The 25,081-nt window shown below is 45.3% G+C and overlaps 2 protein-coding genes across 4 annotated transcripts in view; one reads left to right on the top strand and one right to left on the bottom strand.

Annotated features, from left to right (window-relative positions):
* OTUD6A (OTU deubiquitinase 6A) overlaps positions 1–17,811 on the bottom strand; it is a 229,278-nt gene extending 211,467 nt beyond the window's left edge. For both annotated transcript variants that reach the window (XM_050776254.1, XM_050776255.1), the window contains exon 1: positions 16,424–17,811. In XM_050776254.1, coding sequence (XP_050632211.1) covers positions 16,854–17,720 — 867 coding nt within the window. In that variant the 5' untranslated portion in view covers positions 17,721–17,811 and the 3' untranslated portion in view covers positions 16,424–16,853. The remainder of the gene's footprint in view (positions 1–16,423) is intronic.
* PJA1 (praja ring finger ubiquitin ligase 1) overlaps positions 1–25,081 on the top strand; it is a 1,335,831-nt gene that overhangs the window by 166,860 nt on the left and 1,143,890 nt on the right. The window lies entirely within an intron of this gene.

Below are 25,081 nucleotides of genomic sequence, written 5' to 3'. Positions count from 1 at the left end.
CTGCAATGCAGAGCTCATTGCAGCCAGAGTGCCAGAGCCCTCTCTGCACTGTCCTGCTGAAGCTCCCATCTTATTGTTATCAAGTGAATTGAATCATTCTGAGTTTGGCGGCAATGTTGTTTGTTGAGGGTTACTGCTGGATGACTGTTGACACACGCTTGGCTTGCTACTAACTTTATTAATTTTAATTATATATATTCAAAATTTTAACCATATTTATATTTTGAATAAGCAATACATTCACACCCTGCCCCTTAGCCACTGAGTTTGTTTTCGTGTACTTTCTTATCTTTTCTAGGATAGTCTGTTCTCTCTCTCTCTCTCTCTCTCACATTCTCTCTTTCTCTCTCTCTCTCTCGCACATGCGCGCACACACACAGACGCACACACCTCTTTTTAGTTTAGCTCAGAGGTACCAAAAACCTTTAGTGTACAAAGGTTGTACACATGAAACTGGATATACTCTACTTGATAGACGATTTAAGGGATTTTTTTCGGAGGAATGGACAATTTAAGGGATTTTTTTGGGGTTGAGGGGAAGGGTCTTGCTCTGTTGCCCAGGCTGAAATGCAGTGGTACAATCACGGTTCACTGCAGCCTCAACTTCCCAGGCTCAAGCTATCCTCCCACCTCAGCTCCTCAGCTCCCCAAATAGCTGGGACTATAGGCACATACCACCACACCTGGCTAATTTTTAGATTTTTTTTTGTAAATATGGGATCTCACTATGTTGCCCAGGCTGGTCTTGAACCCCAGGGCTCAAGCAGTCTTCCCATCTCGGCCTTCCAATATGCCAGGATTACAGGCATGAGCCACCGTGTCCGGCCCTGATTTAAAGTATTTTTAAGGGCCTAACTTTCAGTGAACCATTTCCAGAGTTACTTAGAAACCGGGGAATCACCAGGATCACCTCTGATCCTGGTTTTACCCTCCACATAAATGCTAATTCTATTCCGAATGTTCACAACTTTGGTCCCCTCCTCTCTCCCTGCTGCCACTGTCCCAATCCAGGTCAGCATCATCTGTCATGAATTAAAAGAGAAACTCTCAATTCATCTTCTTCCCTTCAATCTCTCCTTGCAATTAATTATTTCCCCCAAATGTCATCCAGTGTGTCATTCCTAAAGCGTAGCTCTGATGTCTCATTCCTTCTGAAAAACATTAACTGAATGGATCCCATTGCCTATATTGTAACATTCTGAATCGTCAGTAAAGAAGAGTTTTTCCTGGGAGCGTGAGTAAGTTGCAGAAAAAACATTATCTCTTATCTCAGGTATGGGGTGGTTGCTGAGTCAAGGCTCTACAGAAAAGGTAGCTCAAGAAGTTGCTGTGGGGGCTGGTCCTTAGGATGAAAAACTGAGTACTCTCTGTACCCTCAGTAATGATTGAGGGCTAGAATATACCCTGAGTAACCTCTTCTTGGTTTCCGGGTGGCTGAGAATTCTAGAAAAAGTTGCTTCATGCACACAGATTCAGAACATTGGAAAACGCTGTTTTTGCTACCATTTCCTTCCTCCTTTCAAATAGAATTCTGATTGGGATTTTCCAGGAACTCAACTCACCTGAAATTCTAGGAAGGCCTTAATAGCCTCTTCCTAGGAACTGATTCAATTTGGTGATTTTCCAAGGTGGCTTCAAAGGGAACAGCCTGTGGCAATTGCAGCAGTCCCGATCCGAAGGTTAAGATGGACCAGGGTTCAAAAAATAAAAATAAAAATAAAAATAAAAAGCAACGAAGCAGCCGGGTGCGGTGGCTCACGCCTGTAATCTCAGCACTTTGGGAGGCCAAGGCGAGTGGATCACCTGAGGTCAGAAGTTCGAGACCGGCCTGGCCAACAGGGGGAAACCAAAAATGCAAAAGTTACCTGGGCGTGGTGGCAGGCACCGGTCATCCCTCCCTACTTGGGAGGCTGAGGTGAGAGAATTGCTTGAACCTGAGAGGCGGAGGCTGCAGTGAGCTGAGATTGTGCCACTGCATTCCAGCCTGGGTGACAGAGCGAGACCCCGTCTCAAAACAAAAAAGCAACAAAGCTCATGCACCCATCATATCCCGAGTTTTCCTCTGATTGGATGGGCCCAGGCCACGAGCTCATCTTTGTAAAAAGTGAAGTAGGGGTTCCTCTTCAAAGAGACTTTCCTCCCCGTCTAATTAGGAATAAATAGTAACTTCTCTTAGAAGCGAAATGTATTCAAAGACCTGTGCTAACATTTTAAAATATCTGCTAGCTGTAATAAAGAAATCAATGTACTTTGTGTTCTTAGCTCCCACAATTTAGCCTAAAGATTTGCCCTGGCATGCTTATACTGGTCCAAGAAAGCATTAGGTCATAGCCCGTTCTCCTTCCTTATTTGAAGGTGTTTTTTTTTTACCTTTCTCAGCATTCCACAAGTTACTTCCTCCTTCCTTTGTTCTCCTCGGCCTTTGCCTCTTTTAAAAAATTCTAAGTTGCTAGCCAATCGGGACAAATACAGAATGTGAGGTCCCGTTCCAGCCAATGGAAACCGGAGACAGCAGCAGGGTGGATGCCTCAGGTTATAAATGACCTCGTCTCCTCTGTTGGGTGTACTCTCATGGCAAAACTGCTGGCGAGTGTGCCCTTTCTGCAGAAAGTAAAAATGGTCTTGCTGAGGAAATTAAATTTATGTTCAAGTGCTATTTCTTTACAGCACCAGGGAACAAACATTCTATTTCTAAATAAACATTTTTACATATAACATCGTGAACCAGTCACTGTGGCCAGGGAGAAGAGGTGTTTTGATTGGCAGTCCTGAGGGGGAGGGCCCTGGTGAACCCCTTTCAACTTAAGAGGGTGGGAGAGAGATGATGCACCTAAAGATAAGTGGGGGCTTTTGCAGGAATAGCGGGCAATGGATGCTGGAAATGTGAACAACTGTTCTCTACATGTGTCTCACAGACTGTCATCTTTGTGTGTTTGCCTAATGGGGTTTCCTCTGCCTGGAATGCCCTTACCTTCAGCATTGCCCACCTAAATCTAAGCTGGCCTTTCAAGTCTCCCCATGTCCCCTTGCTCTGCGATTCCTCCACCCCAAGCTGGCTCAGGGCATCCCCGCTTCATTTCCTCATCTTCTTATTGGACCACAGCACTTACTGTTGGGCCTTGGATTTGGGGTCACTTGGATTTATGTTGGTCTCACCTCCGAGGCTAGGCCTCCTTGGAGAGCACCAAGGCAGTCTTTACTGTTTTGGGGCCTTCCTGGGCCCCAGCCCTGCAAGCGGTGCCTGTCGTTGGAGACACTTGATACATTTTGTTTAACTGAATAGGCTACGTAAAGAGAACAAGCTGTTTTTAAGCCCCCTCAAATATTTCACAAGCACTATTTACACACTTGAGAATGTGTTCCAGTCACTCTAGGCTATTCATTAGAACAGGTCCCTTAAGCAACTCTCCAAGTTGGGCTGAAGTAGCTGTTTTGCACTTAGGAAGGGCGATTGGAATCAACATTGCAGTCATGGTGTCTCCACCTCAGGCTGCTTCTTCAGCTTAACCAAACAAGTGTGTTCCCAAACTCAAGACTGATCAGGGCTTGGTGGGGGATTAACATTTATGTGGTTCTAGAAAGAGGACTCAACTGGGCCAAAGCAAACCTCTGTCAGTGCTGCTCCACCTCCCAAGCTAGTCTTCCCCATGACTTAGGGCTGTCTGCTTCCTCTGGTTCACTCCTCACCTCCATGCAAAAGAAATCTCTTTTGTTTTCTAAATCCTCAGGTGAGGTGGAAAGCTTCTAAATTACCATCAGGTGCTTGAATGACCTGAAAACCTCTTTATGAGGTGGTAGGTGGTGGTTATCCAGCCTGGCTTACACGCCTCCTTGTGAGATGGTCCTTTATATTTTTGAATACCTCTGATTATGAAAACATTCTTACACCAAACCACGACTGCTTTCCTATCGCTTCTGCCTTGTGTTGTGGAGTCATGCACAACATTGAGACAGGTCTCAGGTCTTTTGCGTGTGTGTGTGGAAGTGGGGAGAGAGAGAGAGCAAGAAAGACAGCTGGGAAGGCCTATAGTGATCAATCTAGGTCAATGGTTGTTAACAAGTTTTCTTTTTTTCAAGATATTCAGGAACAATAAGCATATTTAGGGGACGCATTTTTTCCATTCACAGCTAAGATGGGACTTGATAGTTGGGTAAACGCATATTTGCATAATTCCCTTAGGTTAAGACCCACTGAAATGAAAAGGAACCAATGCCAGAAAAATAGATATCTTCTATTATCTTCTATCTTAAACTAGGTTCAGGCCACAGTAGCCTACCACAATCTCATCTCCATATGCAAAATAACGTAAACCCAAGGAAAAATGAAGATACCAAGATGCACAACTACACCCCCTCCTCACCCCCACAAAAGGCCAATTACCTAGGTTTTCTAGCTGTTGCTCCAAGGGCTGGATTTTCTTTTCTTTTTTTAAACAAGATCTTCTAAATGGGAAGATAGGCAGTCTGTTTTTAGTTCTACTGGTGGTTATTTTTATGATGTTAAACACCATGCCTATGCCTATAATTCTCAATATTTCAGCTTCAAAAGTGAAATTGTGTCTGATTCACCCTCTGAGAGATGAGAAAATTGTCACCTCTCCTTTTTACCTCTTGATTTTTTGGTCTTCAGTTTTTGTCCCTATGTATTTTAGATGAATTATTATTGTTTTTACACTACATAGCTTTTCTTTCAAGAATTATATCTGTCAAGAGTCTTACCTCAAAGGCCCAGGCCCAGTTTCACAAGTGAATGGATTATTTCAAAGTTGCAAGGAGCAGATAATTCCTATGCTATTTAAATTATTTCAGAGCAAAAAAAAAAAAAAAAAGGAAACCATCCGATTAAAAAAATTTTTTTTCTGGTGTTTAGATAATACATAGATAACATTTTTTATTTAAAAATTCAACAATATGATGGATAAACACAATGTGGTACATAGGCACCATGAAATATTATTCAGCCTTACAAAAGAAATTCTCACACATGCCCCAACACAGATAAGGATTGAAAACATGATGCTAAATAAGCCAGACACAAAAGCACAAACACTGTATGATTACACTTGTATGAGGTACCCAGAGTAGTTAAATTCACAGAGACATAAAGTAGAATATTGGTTGATGGGCCGGGCGTAGTGGGTCACGCCTGTAATCCCAACACTTTGGGGGACTGAGGCAGGGGGATCACGAGGTCAGGAGTTCGAGACCGGCTGACCAACATGGTGAAACCCCGTCTCTACTAAAACTACAAAAATTAGGTGGGCGTGATGGCAGGCACCTGTAATCCCAGCTACTCAGGAGATTGAGGCAGGAGAATCGCTTGAACCCGGGAGGCGGAGGTTGCAGTGAGCCGAGATGGCGCCACTGCACTCTAGCCTGGGTAACAACAGAGCGAGACTCCATCTCAAAAAACAAAAAAACAAAAACAAACAAACAAACAAAAAGAATATTGGTTGATGGGCTGAGGGGAGCGGGAATGGGGAGTTAGTGTTTAATGGGTATGAAGTTTCAGTTTGGGAAGATGAGAAAATTCTGGAGACAGATGGTGCTGATGGTTGCAAATCAATATGAATGTACTTAGTGCCATTGAAGGGTACACTTAAAAACAGCTAAAGTAGTAGATTTTGTTATGTATATGCCACCACGATACAAAAATTCAGCTATATAGGCTGGGCACGGTGGCTTACGCCTATAATCCCAGCACTTTGGGAGGCCAAGGTGGGCAGATCACCTGAGGTCAGGAGTTCGAGACCAGCCTGGCCAACATGGCAAAACCCCGTCTCTGTTAAAAATACAAAAACGTTAGCCAGCCATGGTGGTGTGTGCCTGTAATCCTAGCTACTTGGGAGGCTGAGGCAAGAGAATCGCTTGAACCCAGGAGGCAGAGGTTGCAGTGAGCTGAGGTTGTGCCACTGCACTCCAGCCTGGGCTACAGAGCAGGACTCTGTCTTAAAAGAAAAAAAAAAATAAGCTATGTAGAAGTACGTTGTTTCAAAGTGAAAATTCACCATCTTCCTCCTTTCACTCACCCATTTCTATTCCTCTCCCTAGAGGTAATAATTAATATAGCTATACCAAAATTTATTTAATTAGGCTTTACTGAGGATATTAAGGTGTGTCTAGATGTTTGCATTGACAAACAATGCTGTAATGAACATCCTAAAAATAAACTTTGTGTAATGTTGTTCCTGGACCAAACCGAGGATTGGGCTGCTATTTCTCATGCCCAATAACGAGATGCAGATGAACTGGGGAGGAAGAGAGTTTTTATTTCTGTAACCAGTCACAGGGAGAAGGCCTGGAAATTATCACCAGATCAACTCAAAATTACAAAGTTTTCCAGAGCTTATATACCTTCTAAGCAATATGTCTACATGTAAGTGTGCATTCATCTAAAGACATATGTGATTAAATTCTTTTTTTTTTTTTATGAGATGGAGACTCACTCTGTCACCCAGGGGGAAGTGCAGTGGCACGATCGCTGCTCACTGCAACCTCTGCCTCCTCCTGGTTCAAGCGATTCTCTTGCCTCAGCCTCCCGAGTAGCTGGGATTACAGGCGTGCCCCACCACGCCCAGCTAATTCTTGTATTTTTAGTAGATACTGGGTTTCACCACGTTGGTCAGGCTGGTCTCGAACTCCTGACCGCGTGATCCGCTGGCCTCGGCCTCCCAAAGTGCTGGGATTACAGGCGTGGGCCACTGCGCCCAATAATTAACTTCTTTTAATCTATAACTAAGGTCTGAGTCCTGAAGACCTTCCTCTAGAGACTCGGTAAATTTACTTAATCTAAATGGGTCTAGGTGCTGGGGTGATTACCCTTATCTTGTCTGTTGCTAAATCATAGAGGTTTGGGGAGTTCCCTCAGACCTCCAATAAACTTGTTTGTGGAGGCCTGGGGAGTTTCTTCAGACCCCCAGTAAAACTATTTTAATCATAAATAGGTCCTGTTAAGAATTCCTTCGTTATGGCCAGGCGCAGTGGCTCACACCACCTGTAATCCCAGCACTTTGGGAGGCCGAGGTGGGTGGATCACATGAGGTCAGGAGTTTGAGACCAGCCTGACCAATATGGTGAAACTTCATCTCTACTAAAAATATGAAAATTAGCTGGGCGTGGTGGTGTGATGGCGGGCACCTGTAGTCCCAGCTACTCGGGAGGCTGAGAGAGGAGAATCACTTGAACTCGGGGGGCGGAGGCAGCAGTGAGCCAAGATGGTGCCACTGCACTCCAGTCTGGGTAACAGAGTGAGACTCCGTCTCAAAAAAAAAAAAAAAAAAAAAAAAAAATCCTTCATTATTTTGTCATGGTTTAAGGCCCAGGAAAGGCCTAGGCAAAACTCTTGGTGGGCTTTTGTTACATCTCAACCTTTGTAGAAGGGCACTGACTTTTAATATTTAACTTAACCACTCAGTCAGTACTGAAACAGTTGTTATGGAGGCCTGTGTTAGTGAGACCTGGCCTGCCACAATACGTATACCCTCAATATACTGCGAGGTCAAAAGCTATGTGCATTTTATTAAGTAGGTTAGGTTTAAATTTTTAATTCATATAGTTCAAAATACCAGAAGTTCAAAAGATTACACAGTGAAAAGCCACCTCCCATCCTTTCCCCTAGGAACCTGGTTCCCCTCCTCAAAAGTGACCAGTTACATCCTTTTAAATATATATTCTAGTCATGTGCAAGGGAAACTGCTAAAAATGCAAATGATACTGGTTTATGCACTTTAAATTTGATAGCTATTGCCAAATGGCCCTCCAAAGAGATTGTACCCATTTATACACCATCCATCAGCAATGTTTGAGAGTGCCTGTTTCTGCATTCCCTCATCAACACAGCATACGAACAAACTTTACTTCTTTGTTAATCTGATTGATGAAACATGGTATCTCATTTAATTTGTAATATTATGAGTAAAACCGATGTTTACTTAAGCTGGGTTACTTCTCCTGCCTCCCTCTTCAGCTTCTTTTCCACAACTCTCTCACAGCTACCCTTCAGCTAGGCTGAATAGGAGACACCTGTTCTTTTTTCACTCCTTCTTGTCTCTGCTCTGGTTGTGTTCTCTGGGCGCTCCTGCTAAGCCTCCTGACACAGCAAGTCGGATGCAGTGTCCTTCCTTCCTCTGTGCTTCCTCTCATCACAGCATTGGTCATGTTGCTTTCTGTCTATTTCTGTTTTCCTGTCTGCCACCTCTAGACGGTGAGCACTGGAACTAGATCTTTTCTCTCTCTTAAGCTATTGTTTATCACTGTTATCATCAGTAAATATGAAATGAGTGGATGAATGGACAGTCGACAGTTTCAAATTGAGGTAAAAAAATATAGGTATTCCATATAACTGATTGAAAGAGATTCACCTTTTTATAGTATAAGAATATAATATATATGGAAGGTGGCAATTCAAATCAGTGGCAAAATAGTGGGTTATTCAATAAGTAGTGTTGAGCTAATTGGTTAACTATCATAATTGAGGAAAATCACTTTATGTCTTTATCTTACACCCATGTAATTTCCAGGTGGATATGTTAAATATAGTTAAATGTAAAGAGAAAGCATTAAAAAATCAAAATAAATTATGCATAAGTATCGATCCATTTTCAGGATAAGGAAGCCTTTTCTAAGACTGACACCAAGACGGAAACCTTAATGAAAAAGATTAATAGATTTCATTATGATTTTAAACTTACACATATGCAAAAAGAAAGAAACAAAACTGAAAGGCTAATTAATGCACAGGAAAAACTTATTTATTTATTTATTTTTGAGACAGAGTCTCACTCTGTCGCCCAGGCTGGAGTGCAGTGGCACGATCTTGGCTCACTGCAAGCTCCGTCTTCCTGGTTCAAATGATTCTCCTGCTTCAGCCTTCTGAGTAGCTGGGATTACAGGCATGCGTCATCACGCCCAGCTAATTTGTGTGTTTTTAGTAGCTAGGATGGTCTTGATCTCCTGACCTCGTGATCTGCCTGCCTTGGCCTCCCAAAGTGCTGGGATTACAGGCATGAGCCACTGTGCCCGGTCAACTATTTTTTAAAATATTCAAATGACAAGTGGTCAGATTCATTAATATGGAAGGTCCTATTAAAAATGCATAAGAAGGCCGGGGGGCTGTGGCTCACACCTGTAATCTTAGCACTTTGGGAGGCCGAGGTGGGCAGATTGCCTGAGCTCAGGAGTTCAAGATCAGCCTAGGCAACATGGTGAAACCCCGTCTCTATTAAAATACAAAAAATGAGCCGGGCGTGGTCGTGCATGCCTGTAATCCCAGCTACTCGAGAGACTGAGACAGGAGAAATGCTTGAACCCAGGAGGCAGAGGTTGCAGTGAGCCGAGATTGCACTATTGCACTCCAGCCTGGGCGACAGAGCGAGACTCTGTCTCAAAAAACAAAAACAAAAACAAACAAACCAAAAAAAAAAAAAAAAACAAAACAAAAAAAAACATAAGAAAAAGAAAGACTTATTCAGAGAAAATTAAGTGAAGTTCAGGAATAGGCAACAAAATAAGAAATATTTGTTCTTAGAAAACAAGATACCATATGTTCTCACTTATAAGTGGGCGCTAAACATTGGGTAAACAAAGACCTAAAGAGGGATACAATAGACACCTGGGACTACTATGGGGGCGGTGGAGGCGGAAGGGGTGAGGGCTGAAAAACTACCTGTTGACTACTATACTCATTGCCTGGGTGATGGGATCATTTGTACTCCAAACCTCAGTGTCATGCAATATGCCCACATAACAAACCTACAGATGTACCTCCTGAATCTAAAATAAAAGTTGAAATTCAAAAAAAGAGAAATACTTGTTCCTGCATGAATGAAATAAACACATAGAAGAATATTCAATCTCACTAGTAATCAATGAAACATCCACTAACACAACATTTTTCATCTAACAAATTAGCAACAATGATAATTTTCCATGTTGGCAATTATGTGAGAAAATAACACCATCATAGCCTGGGAGTGTAAATTCATGCAGTCTTTCCCAGTATGCATTAAGAGCCTCTCCTTTTTGACCTAGATCACTTCTATAAATCTTATCAAAGGGAAATAATCAGAAATATAGACAAAGATTCAGCTGCAAGGATATTACAGTGGCATATTTATAGTGGTGAGAAATTGAAAGCAATCTAAACGTCCAACAATAAAATTGAATAAATAAATTATGGCGCATTCATTGGCTAGAATACAGGCATTAAAATAATCATATTGAAGACCGTTTAAGGACACAAGAAAGTGTTTATAATGTATTGTTAAGTTTAAAAGTCAATTTCAATAGAATGAAACCAATATTGTTTTTCAAAACATATGAGTCTATTATGTGTTTGTGCAGAAAAATCCTGAAAAGAAGAGCCTGAGGAGTCCCTCCATGCAGGTCACTCTCTCCCCAGGGGGGCACTTTCGGTGAGCTCCAGCAGAAGCTCTGATAGCAACAGCTGGGGCAGACAGCCCTGGGAGAGTCTCTGCTTCCACTGCAGGACCTGTGGGAAGAGGCCAAGTGGCCCCAAAAGTCACTGTAGACAAAATCAAGAAGTGGCTGCTGCCAGAGCTGATAATGTCATGTTCACGGGCTCCTAGATAATATTAATAGTAGCTAACATTTGTTGGGTGCTTATTTACTGGACACTTGATACACATTTTCTTTTCCTCTTTTTTTTTTTTTTTTTTTTTTTTTGAGATGAAGTTTCGCTCTTGTTGCTGAGGCTGGAGTGCAATGACGCCATCTTGGCTCACTGCAACTTCTGCCTTCTGGTTTCAAGTGATTCTCCTGCCTCTATCTCCCAAGTAGCCCAAGTAGCTGGGCCTACAGGCATGTGCCACCACGCCCAGCTAATTTTTGTATTTTTAGTAGAGACGGGGTTTCACCTTTTTGGTCAGGCTAGTCTCGAACTCCTGACCTTAAATAATCCGCTTGCCTTGGCCCCAAAGTGCTGGGATTATAGGTGTGACTCATCATGCCTGGCTGCGTTTTCATTTAGTGTTCTTAACATCCTGAAGAAATATCTCTAAGACAAGTATTAATCTCCCCACGTTATCCATGAGGAAACTGAGGTCCAGAAAGTTTAGGTGACTTATCCAAGGTCACAAAGCTAGGAAGTAGGTGGGCAAGTTAGGCATTAAACCCAGGTAGATGTCTGACTCCAGAGCCTACATCTGCATACAGGAAGCATCTTATTTTTTATTACTATGGCAAGAGGGGAGAGGGAATGATAATGAATAAATGAAAAACACTAAGGAAATGAATGAAAGTTGCTTCTGGAGTTAGATCCTTTTGAGAACAGGACCCCATGACTTTCATGAACTTGCCCAGAATAGTCTCTGTCCTCAGTGACTATGGTCATTGTTATGGAATGGAACAAACTGCAAATCCCTCGTGTCCTGCCAGATACCACAGTGGAGACCCCCTCTTTGTGTTCTGGGCATGGTTAGGATCTGGCCTGGGTTAACAATTCCCTCTGCTTCCTGCTGAAGGCAGACCCAGTGGGGGCAGCTGGGGACAGGCCCAGTGAGATCTTAAAGGTTCCCAAAATAGGAATAGCTATTTCTCTTGTATTCAGGGACAAGCCTGTAAAATGGGACTTTACCATCTTTGGTGCCATCTGTCACAGAATTTTTTGGGCTGTACCAGCCCCACCCCCAGCAAGGCTCACATTATCCAGGCAGTGCCCTCTTCAGCAACCTATGCCTCTTCTCCACTTAAGACCCCTGCCCAGCCTATGCCCCCTTTCCCAGCCAGTGCACCCTTCCACAACTGTGCCCAATCCCCAGCCATCCCCCCATACCCTGTGAACCCCTTGCCTAGTAAGTGTCTCCGCCCCCAGCCAGGTGCCCTCCCCTCTTCAAAAGCGAGGAATCTCTTTTTCATCCTATACCAACTTATATACCCTATGCCAACTAGGCTCCCTTCAGCAATGTCACCAGCCTATTCCCCCTTCCTTGCCCAGCTGCACTTCCTTAACCTTGCTCCTCAGTCGATTTCCTTTCTAGACCTAGGCCTCCTTTCTCAGGGAGTCCCCCTTCCCCACCCGATCCCCACCCTATGCTGCCTGCCCTTCTCTCATCAGGAGCCCCGAACCTGCCTGTTCCCTGGAACCCAGTCATGCCCACTTTCTCAGCCAGGCCCCCTCACTTAGCCAGGCCCCTTCCATCCATTTATACCTTTCCTCCCAGGTTGGCCCCTTCCCAAGCCAAGGCCACTTCTCCAGTCAGGTCACCTTGCCCTGCTAGGCATGCTTCCCCTATATCTACTGATACAGCCTCCCCAGTCAGGCCCCATTTCCCAGCCAGTACTGCCTTCTGCAGCAACCCTACCCAGGCTCTCTGCCCCAGCTTGTTGCCTCTCCCCAGCCTGTGCCCCCGGACAGGTAGGCCCTCTTTGGCAACCAGGCAGCCTTCCCGAGCCTGAACTCCTGTCTCTAGCTGGTCCTGGATCATGAAGGAAATCTACCCCGGCCAGAGCCCCTTCGCCTGCCAGGTCCCCTTTGCCCAATATCCCTATCTCCAGGCAGGTTCCACGACCCAACTTTATTTTCCTTGCTCAGCTTGTGTCCGCTTGCCCAGGGCCCCTTTCCCCAGCCAGACTCTCTTCCTCAAGCTGTGTCTTTAGATTGGCCCCTTTCTTAGCCATCTGACCAGTCTGTGCGCACCTCTCTGCCCTCTAACCACTTACTACTGCTAGGTTCCCAGTCTGTGTCTCGGTGGGGCTTCCTCCTCATCCTGTACCCACACTGGATGCCCCTCCTTCCTTCCTCTCCCCAGGCCAGCCTCAATCCCAGCCAGAGCTTATTCCCCAACCTGAGACCCTGCTGACAGCCTCCATAGGCACTCTGCCCTTCCCCAGCCCAGGCCTTTTATCAACTCTATGTCCCCTTCCCACAGCCAGGCACCCATCCCCAGCCTTTCCCCTTTTCAACTGGACCATTTTTCCCAGGAGTTGCCCCTTTGCTGGCCTTTCCCAGCCAGCACTTCCTTCCGCAGTCAGGCAGTTCTCCCTCACCTGCCCAGTGGCCTCCCTAGCCATGCAACCTTTCCCACCAGGATCCCTTCACTCACATGTGCCCCATGCTAAGCCAAGTCTGCTTCCCCAGCTAGGAACGCTTTCCTAGCCGTGCCCCTCCTGCAGCCAAGCTCTCTTCACGCAATATGCCCTCTGCCCCAGTCTGTGCTCCTTTTTCCAGGCAGGCCTCCTTCCACAACCTTCGCCTGACCAGGCCTCTTATCCAGCCTATTGCCTCTACCCCAGCCAGACGCCATTCCTATCCTGTGTCCCCCTCCACAACTAAGCCCATTTTCTCAACCACGTGCCCTTCCTCAGCCAACTTCCCGTCAGGTGGAGAGGCTCTCATTCCCAGGCATGATCTCTTTCCCAGCAAGCTCTCTCCACCTGCTAGGCCCCTTCTCCCAGCCAGGCCCACTAAACTGCCTATGATCCCATCTCTAGCCTATGTCCTTCTCGGTATTCAAACCTCTCCCACCACCAGGTTCCCTTTCCTAGTCTGTGCCTCCCTCCCCAGCCCCTTCCGCTGTCAGAGTCCGCCTCCAGTTAGGCAACCTTTCCCTAAGGGGTCTTTTTACCCCACGATCCTCCCTACCCCACACCCATCTGTCTTCCATAGATTGTGCCAGCCTCTCAAGACTGTGGTCCCTTTACAAGACAGGCATATACCCACGTCTGGGACCCTTCCTCAGTCTCGCCCTCTCCGCCAATCTATGTCCTTCTCCTCAAGTCTATGTCCTCCTCCCCAGCTTATGCTTGCTTTCCTGCTAGATCTCCTTCACTGATCCAGTGCCTTCTCCAGCCTGGACTCCATTGGACAGCCCATGTCCCCTCCTCCAGCCAGGTGTCCTTCCCCAGCCTTTCCTCTCATTAACAGCTAGGAACACCTTTCTCATCCTTTGGCTCCTAACTCAACTGGGCCTCCTTCCCTTGACCAGCCAGTTCTTCCCTAACCAGCTCCCTCCACCCCAGCTCACCCTATTATGCCCCTTCCAGCCAGGCTTCCTTGCCCACCCCGTGTCCCAGTCCATAGCCAGGTTCCCTTGCCCAGCCTTGTCCCCTTCCTCTGCCTGTGCCTCCCTAGCCTGTTCCCTCTTCCCCAACATCTTCCTCTTTGCCCTGCCAAGGCCACTCCCATACTTGGCCCCTTTGGTCACCTAAGCCTGCATCATCAGCCTGGCCACCTCTCCCAGCCAGTGTTCCCCTACCCTTGCAGCCAGGTCCCCTCTCCCCCCATCCCAGGCAGGTTTCCTTCTTCCATGACCCCTCCACACCATATGTCACTTCTTCAGCCTGTGTGCCCTCCCCAGTGAGGCTCTCTTCCCTATCCAGGCCCAATTTCCCAATTCCCTTCAATTCCCCTGGCCAGGCAGGTTGCCTGAGCCATTTCCCCATTCAATAGCCAAAGTCCCATTGCTCATTGAGTTGCCCCCTGGTCAGCCTATTCCTCCTTGTATAGGCAGTGACTCTTTCTTGACCCAGCCCCCTTGCCTGACCTTTTCTCCACCCAACTCCACCCCTGCCAGGACCCATTCTCCAGACTGTAGCCCAGTTCCCAAACAGCTTCCCTTCCCAAGCCAGGCCCCCTTCCTCTCCTTCTCCAGCCTGCCCCAACTGGGCCACCTTCTACCAGGAACCCTTCACCAGCCCATGCTCCAGCCTCCAGCCTGGACCCTTTCCAGGCATCCTCCCTCAGCCAGGCCTTCTTTCCTAGCCTGTGCCCCCCTACCCAGCTGGGCCTCTTTGTCCATGAAGGTCCCCTACCCTAGCCAGGCCTCTTCTTTTAGCTTGTCACCCCCCCCCCGACCCTATGTAGCTCACTGAAGTAGAGCACCTTTCCCATTTCTAGAGCACTTCGCCAGCCTTTGCCCCTGTCCCCACTCAGCAACCACCACCCTGCCACCCCCAACAGGCCTATGCTCCCTAACCCTCCAGGATTAGTAGATCCTGGGATATAAACTCTATATGAAGTTAGCTACACAAAAACAGAGAAGCAGGTATTTTTTAAATGGTTTTTATTTTTGAACAAACTACATGTTTAAAAACTTTTAAAAACATATATATTTTATCTTAGAGCATTTGGAATGTAGAAAGAATTTCCAAAATTAATCTCACTGAATTACAGAAAGTAAAGATTAAAATTTTCATAAGTTGTTGACTGTAAATCATTTCACTTTATATTCTTTTGGAAAATTCAAGGATATTAACAAGTCTCAAATAACAAAAGTATATTGTTTACTTTTTTGTCTCATGTCAGTTATTGATATAACAAAATAGAATAAAACTTTAATATTTTAAAGGATCTTTTTAGATATTTCTCTCTCTCTAAGAAATAAGGAAAGTTGTTACATTCATATCTTTCACATTTCATACCAGATGATATAACAAGGTGGATCAAGTACTTGAATAAAGTCATAGCCTTTTATATCTCTAAGAATAAAGGAAACTTACTCGATTCAGATCTTCACCCCTTAGAGTAAGTAAATTACCTATCAATGTGTCTCTTTTTTCTTTATACCAGTTGTAAAGGTAATGAAACATATCAACTATTTGAATAAAGTCATATATCTTCCTACCTTTAGTAAAGGAAATTAAGTTTAGATCTTTCACATGTTAGAGTAAACCTTATCTAGCCTATCAGTTAATCTAAATTTACTTTCTCTATTTAACAGATTTACCTTACATGTTTAACAAATGCTGTTATTTAGAATTAGCAAACATGGGAGCAACTAAAGTTAATTAGGAACCACATAAGTTTTGATGAAAAAAACAAAACAAAGTACCAGCGGATCTCTTGTTCATAACTTGAGACATCTCCTGAGTAGCCCAGCTTAAGTAAAAAGCAAACCATGACAATCTTTCCCCCCAAAACTCCGCAAAAGGCCTTCACAAGGCATTTTGATCACATAAACTCCAATTTTGTCTAAGTAATCCAAGATATTCATAGGAAAACCTGAAGACTCCCCGAGCTAGTCTACTAGATTTATTTTTCCCAGAACACATGAAACTTAACATTTCCTTTTTTTCCTTTTTTTTTTTTTTTTTTTTGAGATGGAGTCTCGCTCTGCCTTCCACGCTGGAGTGCAAAGGCACGATCTCGGCTCACTGCAACCTCCGCCTCCCAGGTTCAATTGATTCTCCTGCCTCAGCCTCCCAAGTAGCTGGGATTACAGGCGCCCGCCACCACGCCCGGCTAATTTTTTATTTTTTTGAGACGGAGTCTCACTGTCTTCCACGCTGGAGTGCAAAGGCACGATCTCGGCTCACTGCAACCTCCGCTTCCCATCAAGCGATTCTCCTGCCTCAGCCTCCCGAGTAGCTGGGATTACAGGCGCCCGCCGCCACGCCCGGCTAATTGTTGTATTTTTGTAGAGACGGGGTTCCACCATGTTGGTCAGGCTGGTCTCGAACCCCTAACCTCGTGATCCGCCCGCCTCCGCCTCCCAAAGTGCTGGGATTACAGGCGTGAGCCACCGCGCCCGGCCAACATTTCCATTTTTATCGTTAAGTTATGCACAACATGACCAAATCTTAGTCGGTGAGGGAGGTAAAGACCCTTATGGGCAAGAAGAGGTTAGCCCTTATCAAACGTATGCCCCTCTGGTGGTGCAATGCAGAGATTTCCCTCATATTTCCAGGGAATTTCCCTCGAATTTCATTTCCCACCCCGTGAAAGCAGCAGGGTTAGGAAAGCGGGGGCGGGGCCGGGGGGATAGTTATGATCAAAAGGAAGGGGGGGAAAAAAAAAAACAAACAACTGAGAAAAGCAAAGGGGGAAAATAAACTGAGCCTACTGAGGAGATGCGGCGAAGGAAAGGCTTCCGCGGGGCCGCTCGGTGCCTCGGGGCCTACCGGAGACGCGGGAGCGCGCCCCCGGCGGCGCCGGCCTCGAGCGGTCTCACGGAGTTGTAGTGCTCGCCGAGGCTGTAGGCGTAGTGCAGGTAGACCAGGATGATCGGCTTCTTGACGTACTCCTCCCCGATGACCAAGGTGGGCGAGTTGGCCTGGATCACCTCGATGGGGGTCTTCAGGACGTGCGACAGGGCCCTCAGCTCCAGCTGGCCTCCCCATGCCGCGGTGCGCACGATGTTGTCGCAGTAGATCATGAAGTCGTCGTAGCCGAAGGGGTCGCCGGTCTCCGGGTTGCTGAAGAAGGGCAGGAACTCGTCGACGTGCTTCTGCATGTAGCTGGCGGTGCGGCAGCGCAGCATCTCCACCGACACGCTGAACACCAGCTGGTCTTGGATGGCGCGGTACATGCAGTGGCCGTCGGCCGGGATCTCCTTCATCTCCAGACCTCTGGCTCCCAGGATGTCGGCGAGCTTCTCCTCCTCCTCGCGCCTGAAGCCGGCCAGGTGCTCGGACATCTCGGCCTGGAAGATGCTCTCCTGGCGCTCCCTCTCCTGGGACTCCATTCTTTCTCGCTTTCTCTGGGCTTTGGAGGGGCGGGGAGGCCGGTTTTCCAGATCCATCTTGGCCAGGTCTTCGACGACAGATTCAACGCTACTGTCGTCCTGGAACTTCTCCAGCTCCTGCCGGTGCTTCTGCGCCATCTCGGCCTCCATGCGGGCCACGTCTTGGAGCAACTGCTTTCTTTTCTTCTTATCGGTCTTGGGGACCGAGTTTTTTAAGCTCTGGATCTGGGCCTGCAGCTCCTTCTTCTCGCGTTGGTGGCGGCGCAGTATGCGCTGCTGTTCACTCTTCGGATCATCCATGATGTTGAATGGCAAGCGGGAGTTCAAATATGCTGACAGTTCAAGTACCAAACAGACCAGAAGTCCTCAGCTTGCCCTAACGGTCGCTCTCTTTCACCTCAGCCGGCTCTAACCGCCGCTCTTGGCTCACCTCAGCCACCGCTTCCCCTCCCCCATTCACATTCTTCCCTGCCATTGGTTACTGTGTCTCCATGGCCACGCCCCCGCAGGCATGCCCAGTGCTAGGATTGGCTGTTGAGAGACAGACGTATGCGCCCATTGGACCCCACAGCAAAGGTTTTTGGCGGGATTCAAATATGGCCTTCCTGCAATGTGTGTGGCAGTTGGGCTTGTAGAGTCTTTCGCTGATTGACAGCCCAGTTCATTTCCAAGTCTGCACACAATGCAGGCAGTAGCCATACTTGACAGCCACACGACAGATACTACACCGCTGAATGTGCTCTAACCCTGGACTTGGCATTGCCCCTACTGTTGAGGAAGCAGTGCGTTTTTCTCCAGTCTTTCAGGTCCCTTAACCAGGGAACCATTAACTTTTGTGCATCAAAGGACATTTCCCTACATTCCTGCAAACACAGTCCTTTCAGTTTACTCTTTTTTTTTGCCGGGGTGGGGGGCGGGGAATGGAGTCTTGCTCTGTCGCCCAGGCTGGAGTGCAGTGGTGCAATCTCGGCTCATTGCAACCTCTGCCTCCCGGGTCCAAGCGATTCTCCTGCCTCAGCCTCCCGGGTAGCTGGGACTACAGGCGCCTGCCACCATGCCCGGCTAATTTTGGTAGTTTTGGTAGAGACGAGGTTTTGCCATGTTGGCCAGGCTGGTCTTAAACTCCTGACCTCAGGTGATTTACTCACCTCGGCCTCCCAAAGTGCTGGGATTAAAGCGTGAGCCACTGTGCCCAGCCACAAGTTTTTATTTTAGCCATTTTGATAAGTGTGAAGTGGTATCTCATTGTGGCTTTAATTTATAGTTCCCTAATGGGTAATGATGTTCCTCTTTTTATGTGCTCATTTGCCATCTATGCCATATCCTTTTCAGTATAATGTTTATGTCATTTGCCTATTTTCTCTCTCTTTTCTTTCTTTTTTTTTTTTTTTTGAGACGGAGTCTCGCTCTGTCGCCCAGGCTGGAGTGCACTGGCCGGATCTCAGCTCACTGCAAGCTCTGCCTCCCGGGTTTACGCCATTCTCCTGCCTCAGCCTCCGGAGTAGCTGGGACTACAGGCGCCCGCCACCTCGCCCGGCTAAGTTTTTGTATTTTTTTTAGTAGAGACGGGGTTTCACCGTGTCAGCCAGGATGGTCTCGATCTCCTGACCTCGTGATCCGCCCGTCTCGGCCTCCCAAAGTGCTGGGATTACAGGCTTGAGCCACCGCGCCCGGCCTTTCTCTCTCTTTTCTTTTTGTTTTAGTGATGGGGTCTAGCTCTGTCACCGAGGGTGGAATGCAGTGGCATGATCATGGTTCATTGCAGCCTCAAACTCCTGGGATCAGGTTCAGATGATCCTCCCACCTCAACCTCCTGAGTAGCTGGGACTACAGGCACCACCATGCTTGGCTAATTTTGGGGATTTTTTTTTTTTTTCCAGATGCAGTGGCTCACACCTGTAATCCCAGCACTTTGGGAGGCCAAGGTGAGAGGATCTCTTGAAGTCAGGAGTTCCAGACAAGCCTGGGCAACATGGTAAAGCCCCATCTCTACCAAAAATACAAAAAATAAGCCAGGTGTGGTGGTGTGTGCCTGTAGTCCCAACTACTCCTGGGGGCTGAGGTGGGAGGATAGCTTGAGCCTGGAAAGCAGAAGTTGTAGTGAGCCAAGACAGCAGCACTGCACTCCAGTCTGGGCTCAAGTGATCCTCCACCTCTGCCTCTCAAAGTGCTGGGATTACAGGTGTGAGACACCACACTCAGCCCTTCATCTGCCTATTTTCTTTCTCTCTCTCTCACTCTCTTTCTTCCTCTCTCTCTCTCTCTCTTACTCTCTTTCTCCTTCCTTCCTTCCTTCCTTTCTTTCTTTCTTTCTTTTTTTTTTTGAGACAGAGTCTTGCTCTGTTGCCCAGGCTGGAGTACAGTGGCATGATCTGGGCTCACTGCAGCCTCCACCTTCTGGGTTCCAGCAAGTCTCATGTCTCAGCCTCCTGAGTAGCTGGGACTACAGGTGCACACCACCACACCCGGATAATTTTTGTATTTTTAGTAGAGACAGAGTTTCACCATGTTGGCCAGGCTGGTCTTGAACTCCTGAGCTCAAGCGATCCTCCTGTCTTGGCCTCTCAAAGTGCTGGGACGACTGCACGCACCACCATATCCAGCTAACTTTTTGTTTTTATTTTTTTTACTTTTTGTAGAAATGGGGGCTTTGTTATGTTGCTCAGGCTGGTTTCAAACTCCTGAGCTCAAGCGATCCTCTCACCTCAGCCTCCCAAAATGCTGAGATTACAGGTGTGAGCCACTGTGCCTGGCCAGGATTTTTGTAGGAATCATGTTCAAGCTGTATATCAATTTGGGGAGAATTGACATCTTTACTATGTTGAGTCTTCCAGTCCTTGAACACCTGGATATTTATCTCCATTTATGTAGATCTTCATTGATTTCTTTCAGTGACACTGTATAATTTTCAGCATATAAATCCTGTGCACATTTTGTTGGATTTACACTTAAGCATTTCTCTTTTTTTGAGTGATTGTAAATGGTATCGTATTTTTAGTGTTCACATGGTCATTGCTAGTATATAAAAATACAATTTTTAAAAAATTTATCTTGTGTTCTATGACCTTGCTTAACTAGCTAATTATTTCTAGGAGGTTTTTTTTTCCCCCCTTGATTCCTTGGAATTTTCTATGTAGACAATCATGTCATCTGTGAATAGGGACAGTTTTATTTCATCCTTTCCAGTAAGTGTGTCTTTTATTTCCTTTTCTTGCCTTATTGTGCTGATTACAACTTCCAGCACTATGTTGGATAAGAGTGGCAAGGGCAGACATCCTTGTTTTGTTCTTGATTTTAGGAGGAAAAGAATTTCGTCTTTCACTGGTAAGTATGATGCTAGCTGTAGGATTTTGTAGATGTTATTTATCTAGTTGAGGCCTTTCCCATCTATTCCTATTTTTCTGAGAGTTTTTGACATGAATGGGTATTGAATGTTGTCAATGTTTTTTCTGTATTGATATGCTAATATGATTTTTCTTCTATAACCTATTAATATGATAGATTACAGTGACTGATTTTTAAGTATTGACCTAGTCTTGCATTTCAGAAATAAACCCGATTTGGTCATAGTTTATCATTATTTTTATATGTTGAGGAATTCTTTTGGTAATTTAAAAAAGGATTAAAAAATATACATTCATGAGAGGTATTGGTCTGCAGTTTTCTTTTTTGGTACTGTTTTGTTTAGTTTTAGTGTCAGGGTAAATACTAACTTCACAGGAAGAGGAGGGAAGTGTTCCCTCCTCTTCTATTTTTTGGAAAGAGATTGTGTAAAATCAGTAGTAATTCTTCTTTAAACATTTGATAGAATTCTCCAGTGAAACCTTCAGGGCCAAGAGATCACTTTCTTGGGAGTTTTAAAATTAAAAAATATTTTTCCTTAATAGGACTAATCAAATTATGTATTTCATATTGAGTAAAATTTGGTAGCTTGTGTTTTTTGAGGAATTGGGCCATTTATTCTGAGTAGTCAAATTTATGTATGTAGAATTATTTGTACTATTCCATTTTTATTGTTTGATGTTGGGAGGATTTATAGTGGTATTCCCTGCTTTATTGGTAATTCGTGTTTCCTCTTTTGTTCTTTGTCAGTCTTGCTAGAGATTTGTCAATTTTATTGATCTTTTCAAAGAACTAACATGTTGCCTTATTGATTTTCCCCATTGATTTTCTGTTTCAAATTTCATTAATTTATGCTATTTATTATATTCTTCCTTCTGCTTGCTTTGGGTTTAGTTTGCCCTTCTTTTGCTAGGTTCTTGAGGTGGGAGCTTGGATAATTGATTTCAGACTTTTTGTCTTTTTCCAATGTATACACTTAATGATACAAACTTCCTTCTCAGTACTATTTTAACTGGTTCTTCCATGTTTTGATATGTTTAGTTTTCATTATCTTTCAGTTCAATGTACTTTTTGGTTTTCCTTGAGACTTTCTGGCCCATAGATTATTTACAAGTGAGTTATTAGCTTCCAAGTGTTTGTAGGTTTTCCTGTTATCTGTTAATGATTTCTACTTTGATTCTGATATGGTTTTGGTCTGTGTCCCTGCCCAAACCTCATGTTGAATTGTAATCCCCTCTGTTGGAGGTGGGGCCTGTGGGAGGCGATTGGATCATCGGGGCAGATTTCTCATGAGTGGTTTAGCACCATCCTCTTGGTACTGTCCTTGAGATTGTGAGTGAGTTCTTGTGAGATCTAGTTGTTCAAAAGTGTGTGGCACCTCCCCCAATCTCTTTCTTGCTCCTGCTTCCTCCAAGATTGGAAGTGTCCTGAGATCTCCCTAAAAAGCAGAGTTGCTATGGTTCCTGTACAGCCAGCAGAACCATGAGCCAATTAAATCTCCTTTCTCTTTTGTTTATCACTTACCCAGTCTCTGGTATTCTTCCTTTTTTTTTTTGAGATAGTCTCGCTCTGTCACCCAGGCTGGAGTGCAATGGGGCGATCTCGTCTCACTGCAACCTCCACCTCCTGGGTTCAAGCGATTCTCCTGCCTCAGCCTCTAGCAACTAATTTTTGTATTTTTAGTAGAGACAGGGTTTCATCATGTTGACCAGGCTGGTCTCGAACTCCTGACCTCAAGTAATCCGCCCACCTTGGCCTCCCAAGGTGCTGGGATTACAGGTATGAGCCACTGCACCCAGCTGGTGTTTCTTTTTCTGTTTTCTCTTTTTTTTTTTTGAGATGGAGTCTTGCTCCATCACCCAGGCTGGAGTGCAGTGGTGCAATCTCAGCTCACTGCAACCTCCGCCTCCTGGGTTCAAGCAATTCTCCTGTCTCAGCCTCCCAAGTAGCTGGGACTACAAGCACTTGTCACCACTCCCGGCTAACTTTTGTATTTTTAGTAGAGATGGGGTTTTACCCTGTTGGTCAGGCTGGTCTTGAACTCCTGATCTCGGGCGATCCACCCGCCTCGGCCTCCCAAACTGCTGGGATTACAGGCGTGAGCTACTGCTCCTGGCCCAGCCGGTATTTCTTTATATATAGCTATGCAAGAATAGCCTACCATAGATTTCTTTGTGGTTAGAGAACATATTTGTATATGATTTCCATTCATTTAAATTTGTTGGGGTTTGTTTAGTTTATGGCCCAGAATATGGCCTATCTTAATGTATGTTCCATGGGCACTTTAAAGAATTCATGTTTTGCTACTGTTGGGTGGGGTGTTCTAAAAATGTTTAGATCCCAGTGGTTCATGATGTTGTTGAATTCTTTTGTATCTTGCTGATTTTCTGTCAAATTCTTACGTTTATTGTTGAGAGAGGAGTTTTGAAGTCTCTGACTGTAATTGTAGCCTTTTCTATTTCTCCTTTCAGTTCTATCAGGTTTTGCTTTTCATATTTTGCACCTCTGTTGCAAATCCTATACATTTTAAGATCTTTGTATCTTCTTGGTATATCCATCCTTTTATCATTATTGGAAGTCTAGGCTTCCCACTCAGTCTTTGCTGGTGGGGGTGGGGCCACAGTTGTTTTTTCTCTGGTTATGGCTGGCGTAGAGTGATTATTGTCTAAAACTTTTCTGTCTTGCTAGGCTAATTCATTCCTAGTCCTTTGGCTGGAGAAAACAGGCTTTTATAGGGGCTCTTTTTGTCTGTGGCTGTTAGTGTATTTTTGGTTGCTGGCTTCTTTAACTTCAAGTCTACATGAATCAAAAAGAAAATTCATGTCTTTCCTCCTGTCCTGAAGACCCTATGTGGTCTGCCTTCTTTCCACTTTTTGGAGTCTTGTGTTGTTTTGTATATAATATCCAGAGTTTTTAGTTGTAATAGCAAGAGGAATAGGGCAAAGGATGTCTATTCCATCTTCTCCTATCTTATTTGAAATAAATGGAACTATTTCACGCTCTCCCTTACTGGCATTTGCATGTTTCAAAGAAATTAAATACTGTGACTTAAAATGAATCAAAGCAATGATAATTTTAGAAAACCATTATGCTGATCCTGAAAGAGACGTCTTTTGGACTTTGATAGTGTGATAGCGATGGTCATGCAGAGTCTGCTTGTTTGCTGCAATCAAGATAGCTTTTTGAGATTCTGCAGAAGGAATGACAGGTCCCTCTGAATGTCAAACCCCATTGTGTGGGTTTGCTTTTGTGGCCTGAAGTGCAGAAAAACCAGCTTTGCAAATGTTGAGCTTTCCTGTCTGTAGTTTGTGTTAAGGAAACCATAGTTATTATAATATCGAATGTGCCTTTTCCAGCTCTGAAGTGAAGCCTACTCCCCCAACACATAGTCTCCCATCTGGAGATTCTGATCCAACTTCCGAAGCACAGGCCTTGCCTTTTAAAGTCACGTGTCTCCAGCAATGGATGAGCTGCCTGCTCTTCAAGCATCTCTCTATGAATATCATTTCTCACAAGTGAGCTTTTGATAAGGATTAGACGGCAGGGAGTTCAAGGTTACCTCTTCCAGTAATAAGCACTAGGAATGGTGATAGGCCGTCTTGTTGATTAACGGTTATGCTTTGCCAGTCAGTGAGGTGGGTGGAGAAGAGAATGAGTGCCTAACTTCCAGGGGGCTGTGATGATCAAATGTATGTGAAATGCAATGCTCAGTGCCTGGCACCAAAGAGGCCAGTAATACATTGCAGTTTCTTCCCTCTACCATACCTCAGTCCCCACCTCCCAGCTCCTGTTCCCCATTCTGTATCCCCACATCCACCCTTTTACCCTTATTTCTTCTCACATTCACAGGTCACCAGAGATGGCAGTTTCCATGGTAATCAGGATCCTCATTAGTTCAGAGTTTAATGGTCTCTAAGTGTCTGTCTGGATTGAGTTTCTAGCCTACATCAGAGGGAAGTTTCCAGTGAGCTCAAAGGCTGTTGAAAAATTGTCAAACATAAGCTAACACAACCAAGTTCTCCTAACTAGACACAATAGCACATGTGTTATTTGAATCTAAAGAGAGAGGATGTAAGGAAATCATCCCATCTTGTCCTGGGCTTACAGTTTCTGGGCATCTAGAGAATAACTGTCTTCCTAGAACTTGCCTATGAGGGATTATATCACCGGACTGTAGGTGTTGGAGTGTGAGTCATGAGTCAAGGGATACAGCAGATTGGGCAACAAGGAGGCAACCTCACTGAAGGCTTTTGAGTAGATCACTGTGGATTTACTGTTTCCTCATCCTCCCACGTGTCCCTTAAGGCTCTGGGGCCACA

Source organism: Macaca thibetana, chromosome X (genome assembly GCF_024542745.1).
Source record: "Macaca thibetana thibetana isolate TM-01 chromosome X, ASM2454274v1, whole genome shotgun sequence".
In the NCBI taxonomy this organism is placed as follows: domain Eukaryota; kingdom Metazoa; phylum Chordata; class Mammalia; order Primates; family Cercopithecidae; genus Macaca; species Macaca thibetana.
The sequence above is the reverse complement of the archived record's forward strand: the minus strand, read 5'-3'. Positions and strand labels throughout refer to the sequence as shown.